This window comes from Bubalus bubalis, chromosome 14, assembly GCF_019923935.1.
Source record: "Bubalus bubalis isolate 160015118507 breed Murrah chromosome 14, NDDB_SH_1, whole genome shotgun sequence".
Taxonomy (NCBI): Eukaryota; Metazoa; Chordata; class Mammalia; order Artiodactyla; family Bovidae; genus Bubalus; species Bubalus bubalis.
Window position 1 is genome coordinate 16,350,798 of NC_059170.1, and position 14,338 is coordinate 16,365,135.

Consider the following 14,338-nt stretch of genomic DNA (forward strand, 5'->3'; position numbering starts at 1 on the left):
ATGGCGCAGTCTCTCTGCCTCATAAATAATCCCATGGTGTCCTAAATAATCCATGGTGTCCTCACAGTGACAGAAACTGGACTTTTAAAAAAATACTTACGTAGAGCAACTACCACGCTTGGCCATCTGCTCTGCCCTGTGTCCTCGACGTGCACTGTTTGATTTAATCCTCACAGCAACGCTATGGGGAGGGGAGCTCTGACTCTGCCCATTTTCCAGAAAGGAAAACGAAGGCTGGACAAAGTTAGGTCATAGCCAGAGGGAGAGTAAGGGCAAAAGCAGGAGGCAGGAGGACACCAGCGCTGTGTTCTCACCCAGCTCCTTTGACTCGTGTCCTACCAGCCACAGTATCCCCTGACCCCTCCCCTCAGGAGACCCCCAGGGTTCTGACGTCTTAGAACTGCACCAGCTCTTCCCAGCTACAGAAGATGGAGTGTTTTCACCCTCAGAGACCACCCCAAGCCATCTCCCTCTTTGTTGTATCAGTCAATGCAAACATGATTAAGTCCTTCTTGATCAAAAGCAGCTTCAAGGCTAGTTTTACTTTTAGGATGACCTTTTAGTAAAGCACCTGCCTACCACGCTAGGCTTATCTCCTTGTCATCCTCACGTTCCAGTTGCAGGTCATCGGAACACTATTTTAGTCTGGTGAGGTCCAAATGAATACACAGTCAGAATTCATTCATTTGTTCCACTGAGCCAGCCACGAAACTAGGTACTCTGAATACAATGGTAAATCAGATTAAGACCCCTATTGTCCAAACTCAACACAATCATCATGAGCTCTTGCTAATAACAGTTCCTGTCTTAGGCTCCCTGGTAAAGACATCTGCCTGCCAAGCAGGAGACGGAAGAGAAGCAGGTTAAATCTCTGGGTCGGGAAGATCCCCTGGAGGAGGAAATGGCAACCCAGTCCAGGATTCCAGCCCGGATAATCCCAGGGACAGAGGAGCCTGGCAGACTACCAGTCCATAGGCTTGCAAAAGTTGGACACGATTTAGCGACTAAACAACAACAGGTAGAAAAGTAACCATTCCTACAGATTAATGACAAATCAGTGACAACAAACAGAACACAAAGAAAAGCAGAGCAGGTGAGGAAACGTTACTGCCAAAATTCCAGGCTGCTTCTGGAAATTACCCAGTCATGCAGACGCAGAACTTGGACTCCGCTTCACAAGAGGGCGCTGCAAAACCGGTTGCGCGGGATCCACTCCGGGCAACGCCGCTCTAGGCCGCAAGCCCTGCTTCAGCTGCATTTCCGCCGTCGCTGTGCGTGTGGAGGCGGTTCTTGCCTCTTTGTCCACGTTTCGTCGTGGATCCCGCGTTGTCTGCACGTATCCGGGGACATCCGCGGACACCGGCATCTTCCCGCACTGTCGGCTTTGTCTCCGCCGCTCTCCCGCGCCGTCTGGTCGTGGGGCACCCCGGGTAAGTCCTCTGCGGGGAGCGCTGGGCACGTGGTCTGCTCCATCCCCAGCCCAAGGGGAAACAGACCCGAGTGGGGAGCACAGGCCGCAGGTCGCCTCGGAGCCCATAGCCGCTCCCGGTTCCGAGCCCGTCCCCTGAGCGTGTGGGTCTCTCGGGACTCGTCTTCTCGACAGAGGGGCCTCTGGTCGTCTGGCCTCCGGTCGGCGCCGCTTCGGAATATGGGGGTTCCCTGGCCTCCCCATCTGTGGGGAGACTTGGGCTGGCCGACGGTGAGAAGCGGGTCCGGGGATGCGTTGGCCCGAGGTCTTGCAGGGAGGTTCGTGCGGAGCCGGTGTGAACCGCACACGTGCTGCGCCAGAGCCCCCCGATCACATCCCATCACCTCCGACTCCAGCGTTTCATCCCTTGCAGCCGCTCGTCGGTGCCGGGCAGATAACCTTCGTGACCATTAGCCCATTTCCCCTCGGTAATCTCTAAGGGAAAAGTGTTCAAGCCTCCTCTTTGAGAGCCTCCCCAGGGCCCCAGAAGAGCAGTGTCTGGCTTCCTGGGCCCTTGCTTCGCGCTGAAGGCCTTCCCTTCTTTGCCTGGCCAGGCCCTGCGCAGCTGAAGACCCTGCCTCGGGAGGCGCCCCCTCCCCTCCTGCAGGACTCTGACCCGCACTCCCTGCCGCGCTCCCGCCGTGTCCAGGGACTGAGCTGTCCCCGGGGACAGTGCTGGAGCTGTGGCCTTCCTGCCCTACTGCAGAGCGGGTGGTTCCTGGGCTTGAGAGTTCTGGGGACCTGCCTTGCAAAGCCCATGTGCAGGAGGATGGGGGTGGGTTTGGGGGCCAGAAAGGCCAGAGTTCGGATCCTGAGTCAGCCCCCTCATTAGCTTTAGCCGGGGAACCTGGGGTGAGTTCCTTTATTCTCCTGAGCTTTCCTTTCCTTCAAGGGGGAAAATGGCAATCACTCCGGAAGGGCAGAGGCTTGGTCTGTGTTCTTTTTATTTGAACTCACAGTTTTTGGCATGGAGTAGGTCTTCAGTTGATATTTGTGGGGTGGATGAGTAATTGGGGCTTTTTTTAAAACCAGAAGTTGGTCTTCCCCTGGCTTCTTCCCCTCCCTGAGGGGAGGTGGAACCTTTTCAGGAAGTGAGGCTAGTGCCTGGGGTCCTGGGCCTGGGTGGGCAGCTTTCCCCTACCTGGGTGGAGAGCCGGCTGCTAACCCGGGCTCCTCTGCCTGATTCCCCATCTGCCCTTCTCTGCCCCTGCATTCGAAAGTGATCGTGGGCTGCCGGTGCCCTGGTCATTGATAGTGCAGGGAGAGGAATCGCCGAAAGCCTTTCCCCGTGTTTGGAGGGTCCATCCTGTCCCTTGCAAACCCTGGCGCTTTCGCACATGCCTGTCTTTCCCCTGATTTGTGTTGCTTCCTGGCACCCAGTGCGTGTGCGCACTGAGCGCCCCTCTTCCGGAGCAGGCCCCTGCCTTGGGTCTGTGGGCTGCGGGGGAGGGCTCTCCTCCTGGAAGCTTTCTCTGCTTCCTGCCCGCACCCCTTCCCACGTCCTCAGCCCCACCACCCAGCACTAACCCCACCTGGGAAACTTGATTTGCTGGTCGTGCCCGTTATGCTGTGATCTTGAGGGCAGTGCCTCTTTGCGTTGTGTCTGATGCCTGACTATAGCAGCTGATCATAAAAGGAGGGGTGGGGGGACAAAGAGGTAGAGATGCTTATCTGTTGCAAGGAGATCGGAAACCTCCCATTGCAGAGGGTCAGGGCACCATGCCCTCCGGCAAGCCAGCCTGCTGGGTCAGCCTCCTTTCCTTCTCCCCTGGGTGTGTTGTTTCTCTAATGAAAGGTAGACTTACTGTTACCTGCCTTTAACCCTGCTGGGGGTGATTTTCTAGTAATTGACTGGACAGAGTACAGGGTCATCGAGGATACATATGTACTTATCCCTTATACTAGATGGTGGCCCCACGGCCCTCCCTGTACAGCTGTTAGCCCTCCCGGTCCATTCTGGTCGCTGCCAGTCGGCCATGGGCTGCTCCGCAAACCCTGACCGCAGCATGTTGTTTTTAACAAGACGGATGCGCTGCAGATCGATTGCCCCATAGGATGACGTCGGGGTTAGTCCTGTCCCAGATGACCTGCACACCCCTTCTAGAGTCGCCTTGTCCTTGTTCCTGCGACAGTAGTGTGGCCGTTGAGGGACTACAGTGACCGCCGCCCGTGAGGGTGCTGGAGTCCACCAGCCGCTGTGCCAGGTGGTTCGCTGTGAGCCCCAGGCCCTGCTCTGCGTGCCCGCTCACGGCTTTTCTCTTGCAGGTGGGTCTGTGTGCACAGAGGTTCCACGGGAGGCACCATCTTCATGCCAGCTGGGCGCTAGGCCCTGGGGCCTCAGGTAAGGGGTTTGGACCTTTCTGTGGAATTCTGTGTTTTGTAAAGTCTTCTTCGTGTTTCCTGGGGCTTGGGTGATCATGTAAGGGGAAGTGGGGTGACAGTGGCATCCTGGTGTGAGGCAGTCTCTCCCATGTACACAGGGGAGGGCCCTGAAGAAACCTGCTTGCCGGGCACCTCCCTTCCGAGTCTTGTGATGGAGAGCATGTGGGTTTACGCACCAGAGACTCTGGTTCCACCTCTGGACCGTTTAGCCCTATGACCTCCATCTCAGACTCCGCTTGCCTGAAAAGGGAAACTAGGACAGCAGTGATGGTTTTAAAACAGGTCTCACGGCTGTGTCCTGACCAACATCCTGATCGTTTTCAGCCAGAAAGCTGTTTTTTATGCTGGACGTGTGTTGACTCCCCCTGGCAGGGATGTCTTGTGGGGTCTTGGCAGGGTGCTACAAAGCTGCCGGGACTTGATGCGGCTGGGCTGGGCTGCTCCCCTGACTCGGGCATCCCCCAGGCCCCTGGCGCCAGTCTCCTGTCCTCTCTGGCTCCCCTTCTGCCCTTTTCTGCTCCTGCATCGAAAGTGATTGTGGGCTGCCCGTGCCCTGGTCATCGATACTGCAGGGAGAGGAGTCTCTGAAAGACCTTTCCCCGTGTTTGAAGGGCCCAGCCGTCCCTTCCAAACCCTGGAGCTTTCACACACTAGTTTTTTTCTCCTGCCATTCTCTTCAGAGCTTAGACCTTTGCTGGTCCCTGGACTTGTAGGGGTTCACTTTGTCTTTGAAGTTCAGGGGCCTCTTGGCAGAAACCAGTCAACACATTTATACCTGGTCTTCACACTGGAATAAGTCCACGTAGTGCGAAAGAGCATGGGGTGGGGAGGAAGGGCTGTAAACCGTGGCTTCTGCTCTGTGGACTTAACAGGAGTGGAGGACAACCTGCAATGTGTTATTCAAGACAGCCCGTGACTGACGCGCTTGCTGGTGTGGCTGACAGAATCCCCAGCCCTGCCGTCAGCAGAGGGCTGACAATCCACCTTTTGTCCTGTGCTGCAGATGTGTTTGGGGGAGGCAGAAACCCTCCACCAGTGCCCTTGCTTAATATACTCCGAAGATGCAACATGGCACCCCAGGAGGTGTGTCCAGCTCCCAGATAAAGGTGAGGTGGGGTCCCATTCACCATTGCCCCCCCCTGCCTTCCCCCACATTTGGTCTGAGGGCTCATGTCTAGTTCTCTCCCATCTACATTCGTGTTTGATCCTGTTTTGCTAGAAGTTTCTATTCGCATCTCATAATGTGAAGGTAGTGAGACTATTAGATGTGAGCCACGGGGTACTTGGTAGGCATCCAACAGCCTGAGCATTCCGTTGGCTTTCAAACCTGCCCTCTGCCCCTGACGTGCATCAGAGGCTTGTCCTGTCCAGTCCCTGGTCCTGGGGCTCCTCAGCCAGCCTTTCCATCTTTCTTGGCTGGCCAAATTAAGTGGCTCTTTGCAGAATAGGGGCTTCCCTGGTGGCTCAGGCGCTAAAAGCATCTGCCTACTATGTGGGAGACCCGGATTCGATCCCTGGGTGGGGAAGATCCCTGGAGCAGGAAGTGGCACCCTACTCCAGTACTCTTGCCTGGAAAATCCCATGGACAGAGGAGCCTGATAGGCTACAGTCCATGGGGTCGAAAAGAGTCGGACATGACTGAGCCACTTAACTAACTTTAACTTTTGCAGAGTAGGATGACGGTGGGAGAGCCCCTGAGGGTGGCGGTCCCTCCTTTGATGAAGATGCAGTGGGAGCTTGGTGTCACAGCCCCTCATAGCACTAAAGTCTAGTCCGTCTGCCCAGATCTGGAAATGCTTGAAAGAAAATCCTTTGTTCTAAAAACCAAACCTTTGATGTGTTTTTCTTTGTTACTGCATCTATTCTGGTGATTTCTAGTTGAGCTTGCATAAATTGGAAGCTTGGGCCTGGTCGATTGGAACCCTCTCAGTGATGGCTGCCTCAGGAGAAGATGGTGCTGGAGACTACATGCTTGTATGGTTCTTCCCTCCTAGGTCAGCCTTAGATCTGGAGGTGGCTGAGGAGGTCCCAAGGTCCTGAGTCAGTGACCTTGGGGTCACCTGGAATCTGGAATGGCTGGTATTTCTCCCTGAGGTGGGAACCGAGCCAGCTGGGAACCGACCCCCTGCGGGTTGGCTGGTGAGTTAATGCCACTGGCTGGGAACCACCCCCTGGAGGGTTGGCTGGTTTAAGTCTGTGCAGATGGGAGCTCCCAACCATTGGTCTTGCCTGTCCTTTCCTGTAGATCCCTATTGTTTGCGGGCACCAGTGGAGCAGAGCATGGAGCGTGCCATTCCCACGTGAAGAGCTGTCTGCTCACGGTGTCACGGGAGCCGTGTTCACTTAGCACTAGAGATGCGGGGCAAAGCTCTGGGACTGGCGGCCTGGATCCCCTTCAGCCGCTCTGACTCCTGACAGCGGTGCCCTCGGAGGCCGTAGACCGAGAAGGCTGGCCCTAGTCCCTTGGTGACTTCAGTGACCAAGAGTTCTTCTGTTGAGTTGGCAGCTGTTTATGATTTTCCTCTCCACCTGCCCATTCAATAAACTGTATACACCCACCTCACCTGTGTTTTAAATCCTCAACAAGCCACATGCCAGCGAGGCGGGGCAGCGTGGGTGGGTCATGGGCCGGGTCCTGTTTTCACCCTTGAAGTCCTTCCATCCTGCTCCTGAGGCTAGGCACGCGGGCTGTTGTTTGAGGTGTTGTGTTAGGACAGAGGTGAACAAGTGCTGGTGGTTGGCTCAGGTTAGGGCCCGTGAGAGTCGAGGGCTGTGACAGGAAGCAGAGTGCCAGAGTGAGGCAGGTGCTGATGTCATTGGAAAAGCTGCTCAGTATGGGGGTAGGCTCAGCATGCACCTGCTTGTGTGGCCAGCTGGCCTAGCTTGCATGGAATTGGGGGGTTTCCCAGGACATAGGACTTCGGTTGCCAAAACCAGGAAAGTCCTGGGCAAGCTGGAACAAGTTGGTCAGCTTGTCTGGGGTGTAAAATACACAGTATTGGGACTTCCCTTGTGGTCCAGCGGTTAAGAATCTGCCATCCAACAGGGGGACCAGTTGGACCCCTGGTGAGGAACTAAGATCCCACATTCCTTGAGGCAATAAGCCCATATGCCAGTCAAACTGGGTGTCTGTCACTACAAACCAAAGCATCGCTGACTTTTCCTAAACTTGTGAGGTACGATGCTTCTTATTAGGGTATCCTGTGATGGGCCTGCCCCTGGCAGAAGCCCAGCAGGTGGTGTACTTCATAAGGAAGACGCCCGCTTGTGGTGCTGGCCTAGATAACCCAGGAGGCCAGAAGCAAGGGGACCTGCTGAACTCCAGTCAGTGTGTGGCATCCTTCACTCAGCTTCCAGACAACGGTCCCTTCTCAGAGGTATTTGTCAGGTGTCTGCTGACATTAAAAATAAAGCAGCAGCCCCTGCACACTGCAGCCAAGAAAGCCTGCATGTCGCAACAAAGACCTAGAGCAGCCAAAACTAAAAATTTAAAGCCATAGGCATGCCTCCTGCAGGCAGGAGCGGGTGTGTGTGTGAAGTGGGCCTTTTTGGTGGGATTTTCCCTGAAAATATGGGAAAGTAGGTTTGTCCAATGACCTTGGCCAGGAAAACCCATGAACGGGAATCCTTTGCTGCCAAAAGATGCAGAAGCAGAGAATGAGGTTTTCGTAATCAAAAACAGCCTATGATTAGAACAATAAACAGTAATCTGCAGGAAAAATGGTAACTTTCTTTGCTAACTAACCAAGCATTTCAGGATAACACTTGGCTTTGGTTCATTACCACTTTCTGGGGAAGTCCTCTCGTGCTATTTTAAAATTGAGGAATCTGGGGTTTGGAGAGATGTAATAGATTTTTGGTAAGAGACCAAAGAGGTGATGGAACCACAGTCATAAAGCAGGTCACACTTGCCCCAAGTCTATGCTCTTTATTGTAACTGAGTATATGTTAGTAAATTTCCTAATTGTATTATAGATCAGGGTTGCATTCATGGTGTAAATCCCTTTTATTGGTGGATTATTTTAGACCAGGGGTTTGTACATTATGGCCCATTGCTCAGATCTGGCCTGCTGCCTGTTTTGTGTGTGTGTTTTTTTTGTTTTTTTTTTTAATAAAGTTTTACTGGAACACAGCCACATGCACTCTAGCAAGCTGTTCTCTGTTAACAACAGAAGTGTTGAGTAGTTACAACAGAGACAATATATTCAGCCAAGACTAAAAGATGTGCTTTCTGGCCCTTTACAGAAAAAAATCTGTTGGTTCCTGTTTTTGGCTGTAAGCTTGATGTAGGCAGAGACTGTGTTTTTCTTATTCTGATCCCACCTCTTCTAGCACTCAGCCCAGGGACAGAAGCCAGTGCAGGCAACTCAAAAGTGAAATCATTTATCGGATAGATCTGTAGTCCGTGTAGGAGCTGGGTGGTCTGTGGTCTCAGTGAGTCTTCTACACCAAGAAAGTAGTAGCTGCTGCTGCTAGAACAAGGCTTTAAGCCCATTTCTGTCTGACTTGCTCCTTTAACCATGACAACAAATAACATCTACAAAGTTGCACATGTATGTTTAATGTTGAGCAGGATGCTTTGGGCTACATGGTGGTTGAACACTGCTCATATTTTTTTCTGTCATTGAAGTTTTCTCTAGGGGACCACAGGCAAGGAGTTGGAGTTGGTTCCCCAGAGAAAGGCTGAGGACAGCTGAAAAGTATAGGGACACGGGAAGGGGTGGAGGAAGTCAGGTGTGTCTTCAGGCAGCAGACTGAAGACATGAGGACAGAGGACACCCACGGGAGAAGAGGCAGCTTCGTCGACGCAAGGTCAAGGGCAGTCCACTTGTGTCGTCCACTCCTCCAGCTGCAGTTACTCTTCCATCGTCAGGCTAATCAACATCAACATTGGCCCCTAAGAACAAGAAGTTCTGTAGAGAAGGCAAAAAAGACGAGAAAGATCATTTTCTGAGCCGCACGGCATCAGAGCTTCCTGAAAGGGAAGCCTTTACAGGAAAATACAAATTGTCACTTGAATCAAAAACCGTCAGTCTACAAGCCAAGCCCTTGGAGGCCTTAAACACCGTGCCCCTCAGCTGCCTGCCCCTAGGAACTTGTCTGCAATTTCCCAATCTGACTTCTGGAAGACATCCATGAATGTCCCTTTTCTGCTTCATTTTTTTACCCCCCTGGGAGAACCATGTGCACACGAGTGCTGGTTGAGTTTACTCCCCTCACATAATTAATTTCTAAGGCTGTAGCCCTTACCTTGGAGGGCATATTACACAGTGACGACACGGGTGAACTAGTACTTCTGGATTTACGTCAGGAAATCCTAGGCTTGTGCCTGGCTTGTCCTAGGCCTGTGCCTGGCTCTGCCCCTGGTATGTTTCTTCCACCAGAAAGCATAGTCAGGTTTTCTCCAGGCCCACCCATCCACGGTGGGAAGCCTGGTCAGGGGCCTAGTCGGGGCTCACAGCCATGGACATTCTGGGCTTTTCAGGTGGCCCCTTAGCTCAAGTGGTCTATCTAATCTGACCCCTTTACACCCTCATCCTGCCTTCAATGGCTAACAGGCCTTGTACATTGAAGATGCTCCATTATCATGTTTGAACTGAATTATTGGGAACTGAGCTATTTGAAGCCAAGATTCCAGATCATCAAAACGTGTCATTTATACTCCAAAATTTAAAACAAAAATTCTTTTCCTATGAGGATTAGGTTCAGGATCTACATGAGGGTCAGGGACTCCCCCAAGTATCCATCAGCCCTAAAGAAAATATCCTGGAAGGTCTAGAGCTCCCAATTCAGACACCACTTCTCACTGACCTCGTGGATTTGGAACTCCAAGCTGTTGAGGTAGGTGTCCCTTGGCAGAGGGAGTGGGATGCCCTCCTCAAGCTTTGCTGAAATAAAGAGCAGAGAGCAGTGGGCTGGTCAGAGGAGATGAGGGAGATGTGAAATGCAGAACATCGCATTTGCAGCTGGCTAAGGAGAGAGCGGGCTGCTTTGACATGTGGTAGGCTACTGGATGCAGGGCACATCTGTCCACTCTTCAGCCTCTTGAGCTTCTACTGGCCCCTTCAAGAGCCCCCTTTCATGCGCTATCTAAAGTGGCCTTGGCTGGGACATGCAGTGAGAGGTGTTTACATGCAAGGACTCAACCCTGAGGACCAGCATCTCCTCCACTTTATCTTTTCCAGGCCAGTTTTGCTGCTCTTATCTCTTGGTCATAAAAGCCAGATGGTGAGGCCAGTTGGAGAAGGCTCTGGCATCAGAGGAGGCACTCTGGGTTCACAGACAGCCACTATCCCAAGAACTACTTCCATCATGGTCATCCAGCAAGTCAGCGACCTCGCCTCACCCTAGGACCCAAATGTGCTAACTCCAGGACTTCCCTGGTGGTCCAGTTGTTAAGAATCCGCCTGCCAACGTAGGGGGCAAGGGTTCAATCCCTGGTCCAGGAAGATCCCCCATGCCATGAGGCAACTAATCCCATGCACCGTCACAACTGAGCCCACACTCTGGAGCCCACGAGCCACAACTACTGAGCCCACGCACTACAATTACTGAAGCCCATGTGCCTACAGCCTGTGCTCTGCAGCAAGAGAAGCCACTGCAATGAGAAGCCTGAGCACCACAACTGGAGAGCAGCCCCTGATCGCCACAACTAGAGGAAGCCCGTTCGCAACAATGAAGATCCAGCACAGTCAAAAATAAAAATGAAAATGTGCTAACTCCAGGTGCTCTCCACAGCGCTACCTGGAATGCGCAGCCTCCCTTGGGCTAACTCCTTGTGCTTTGGGACTCAACCCAGCCCTCTAGACTGACCTCCAAGTCGTGTTCAGCGCCTCCTCCTAGCTCCCACAGTCCTCTAGTTCCCACAGCTTTCTTCTGTGGTGTCATTTATCTAACCGTTGTCATTTACATGTCTGCCTTCCCAAAAACGTGTGAACTCCATGAGGGCAAAGATCATGCATTGCTAATCCCCCAGCCACCACAGAAGAGAGGCTCACCTTTTTGAATGAATGAATGAATGAACCATGAATCCCACAGAAAGTGTAGAATTCAGCTTTTGCATGGGCAGGCTGTAGCAACTATTCTTACCATTGAGAGAGGGGTATACAATGTGGAGTGCATAGTAATTGAAGATGGATTTCATCAAAGTCACCTGGAGCAGAGAAGGGGCCAGAGCAAAGGAATCAAGTAAGACAAGAATAAAAAAAATCCATGGGAAGAACATCTGACTCCCCACTCTGAAAACATCAGCCTGTTATCCCATTTACAAAATAGAGGTTGACAATGACCGTCACCATGACACATAAACGGTTCCTTGCTCACAATTCCCAAATCCCAGATCTCTGAACTTCATTCTCCACAGGTGTACACAGACACGTTTTGTAACAAAACATGACTTGAACTGTCCTGGTGCTATTTAGTGGATTTTTTTTTTTTTTTTTCTACCTTATTTTAATGTTTTAAAATTTTATTGCAAAACTATGAGTGTGTTTGATTATAGAATGCTGCCTCAGATCCAGGGGGGGCATGCTCCACAGTACCTCCTAAGAATTCCTAGTTCTGAAACTCATCAGTCTCGAGGGCTTTTGAGAAGAGATTGTGTCCCTGGCCTTTGTTATAGTGACATATCCTGAGAGTGTAATATTTGTGAGACATTTGGCCAAGGTGTCTTACTGAATTCATTGCCCCATTTCAAAGTGCAGTCCCCATTAGAGACAGATGCTATTATCATTCCCATTTTATAGTCAAAGAAATGGGCTCAGAAAGGTTAAGTGATTTGCCCAAGGTCACACAAGTAGCAAGTGGCAGAGCTGATGGGTGAGCCCAGACCCACAGTCCTCCAAAGCCCACGCTCTGAACGTCATGTCCTGCCACTCCTTTTGCCCTTCTTGGATGATTAACTTTTGGACGTGATATCCTGATTCCTGCAAGACTACAGTGCATCTTTTCTGGGATCTCGTTGCTTATCCTGGAGCCCTCCCATGAAGCTTCTTCCCAGGAAGCCCTGGTTGGAGAGGACATTCAAGAAACGCTGAAGGACAACAACTCACATTGAAGAAACCGATGTTGGAGTGCTTCAGTTCCAATTTCAGCTCACTGTGCAGAAAGAGGAGCACAGGTCACCCCACGCTGTGGCTGGTACTTTCTCCCAGGTTCCCCCACCAGTGGGGCGTGTGGTACTTGTGAGCAAGGGCATTTCTGGGGGCTGGACACCCAAGGGTTCCTCTGCAATGGGCTTGTGGATTTAAGCCTGTAAGCATGCACTGTGTGGGACTTCCCTGGTGACCCCGTGGTTGAGAGTCCACTTTGCAATCCCGGATTGATCCCTGGTCAGGGAACTAAGATCCCAGATGCCTCAGGGTGAGTCAGTCCTTGCGCCACAACTACCGAGTGATGAAATGAAGGTCCCATGGGCTCCACCTAAGACCTGATGCAGTCAGAGAAATAAATATGAAGCATGCATCATGACTTAAGAAGTGACATCATTAAAATAATGTTCGCTGAGGCTCTTTGATAACTTGAAGAAATTACGATAATGTAAATATTAACCGGAAAAAGTGGGATACAAAAAAGTAATGTATGCCTCCAATGATATAAAAATGTATAAAAAATCTGGAAGGAACCATGAATCTATTAATGGTGATGATCTCTGTGTGGCAAAATGATGGGGGATTTTGTCTTTTTTTTTTTAATACTTTGGTAATTTCCATTTTTTCCTTGCCATGAGCATGTGTGACTTTTACAGCATGGCAACAGACAATAAAAATGGGAAAGAGGGGCACCATGAATGATGCTGGCACGTTGACTCCATCGCTATAAAAGCCAAGTCTCACCCCCCACCTGCCATATTGATCTCCCTCCTCACAGGCTTTCCCTTGGCTGCTGACCTGGTCCCCTTGTTCAGAAATTCTAATTACCCTGGATCAGTCTCTCTGTTTTCTGCTCACAGGGCAGGGGAGTTTTGATAATTCCTTGGTAAAATTGTGTGAGGTCCTCATGAATCCTCCTTATTTTGCTGTCTCATACTCTAAGCCCTTGGCTGTCTTCTCTGACACTGCAGAGACCCCCAAGCCATATGCACAAACTCGAATTCCAGGACCTCCAAAAGCCCCGAATGCTCATTGTTAACTTTTTATTTCTGTATTTATTTATTTTAATTTGGCCACTTGGCATATGGGATCTTAGTTCCCTGACCAGGGATCAAACTGGTGCCCCCTGCATTGGAAGCACAGCCTTAACCACTGGACTGCCAGGGAAGCCCAGCTTCTCTTTTTAAAGGTCTCTTAAGGAGAGGTTCATTTTAACAGGGTCAGGGCGTTCTATGAGCCAACAGCATCTAACCCTGAGACCAGGAATTCCTTCTAGGGAACCCACTGCACGTGTACCTCAGCAGGGAGCAGAGCATAGAGTGGATGAAATGTCGGGCACAGGTGAAGGCTCCGAACAGAGGACACCGCTAGGACCAGTGCCAATCCATCCCCTTCTCTCCTCTTCCCCAACCCATGGCCTCTTACCTCCCTGTGGTCAAGGAACCAGTGATCCTGCTGGAGTTCACATTGATGGTGATGGAGATGTTGGTACTCTAGAAAAGCAAAACAGGATGATCCAGATTCTCGGCCCATGAAGACATGCTATTGGGTCCAAGAGCAAGAGACAAATCTCCAGAAATAGATACCACAGCTAGATGTGGGACATATGAGTGAAAAGCAGCTGCCTAAGGATTATGAGGAGGCAGGAGGCTGGTGGCTCCACAGATGACTTTAAAGAGAGGTGAGCTGAGGTTTCAGACATCTCCATCTTCATGGAAGCATCAGGAAGGGGGAAATAAGCCCTGACTAAAGACACAGAGCGTGTGAATGGGGAGACTGTCCATCTGTAAGCAGGCCACCAAAAGTTCAGAGTCCCCAAGCCCTAGGGACATTTAAAGCCACCAATAATTGACATCTATGTTTAATGATTAAGGTTGACCTGTTACAGATGTGGGGTTGAACCAGGTGACCATATCTGGAGGCTCCATAAAGCCTGTCCTATCTATGATGGTTAGCTGTTCTACCTGAGTCCATTTCCTCTTTCCAGGAGGTGAGATCTTACCTGCAACACCTGAATGAATGTTTGTGGCAACATCACCGAACAGCTCCACTTTGAAACCTGATTGATATCCCAGAGGCTTGTGGTAGGAAAAACGGAACACTGTTTGTGTCCCTACCAAAGGACAGAAGGCTGGCTGCTGCTTAGGTATAGACAAGGTCATTATCAGTTTGAACAGTGGCCGAGAACTATTGAAGATGAACAGGGAAGGGTCTATGGCAGAGTCGGCTTCAAGTTTCGTAAGACTACCCACTGAACTACATTTCCCAGCTTCCTTTGCAGTTAGGAATGGCCACGTGACTGAGTTCTGGCCAATGCAATGTGTGTCACTTCCCGACCTTATCTTGGATTTCCCAGTCTCCAGAACTATGAGAAATAAATTTCTGTTGTTTGAGTCAG

The 14,338-nt window shown here is 51.2% G+C and overlaps 1 protein-coding gene, 1 long non-coding RNA gene and 2 other non-coding genes across 4 annotated transcripts in view; 3 read left to right on the forward strand and 1 right to left on the reverse strand.

Annotated features, from left to right (window-relative positions):
- LOC102415752 lies at positions 1-14,337 on the forward strand. Its single transcript, XR_006639918.1, has 5 exons — positions 1-8; positions 1,145-1,430; positions 3,734-3,809; positions 4,854-4,956; positions 13,928-14,337. It is a non-coding gene; the product is annotated as an uncharacterized LOC102415752 (long non-coding RNA).
- LOC112579003 lies at positions 2,674-2,806 on the forward strand. Its single transcript, XR_003103435.1, has one exon. It is a non-coding gene; the product is annotated as a small nucleolar RNA SNORA71 (small nucleolar RNA).
- LOC112579005 lies at positions 4,369-4,500 on the forward strand. The gene has a single exon (XR_003103437.1). It is a non-coding gene; the product is annotated as a small nucleolar RNA SNORA71 (small nucleolar RNA).
- Positions 8,404-14,338, reverse strand: part of LOC102394430 (lipopolysaccharide-binding protein) — a 26,810-nt gene continuing 20,875 nt past the window's right edge. The window contains exons 11-15 of the mRNA XM_045162618.1: positions 13,366-13,433; positions 11,902-11,947; positions 10,940-11,003; positions 9,662-9,738; positions 8,404-8,763 (exon numbers count right to left, since the gene is read on the reverse strand). Coding sequence (XP_045018553.1) covers positions 8,725-8,763; positions 9,662-9,738; positions 10,940-11,003; positions 11,902-11,947; positions 13,366-13,433 — 294 coding nt within the window. The 3' untranslated portion in view covers positions 8,404-8,724. The remainder of the gene's footprint in view (positions 8,764-9,661; positions 9,739-10,939; positions 11,004-11,901; positions 11,948-13,365; positions 13,434-14,338) is intronic.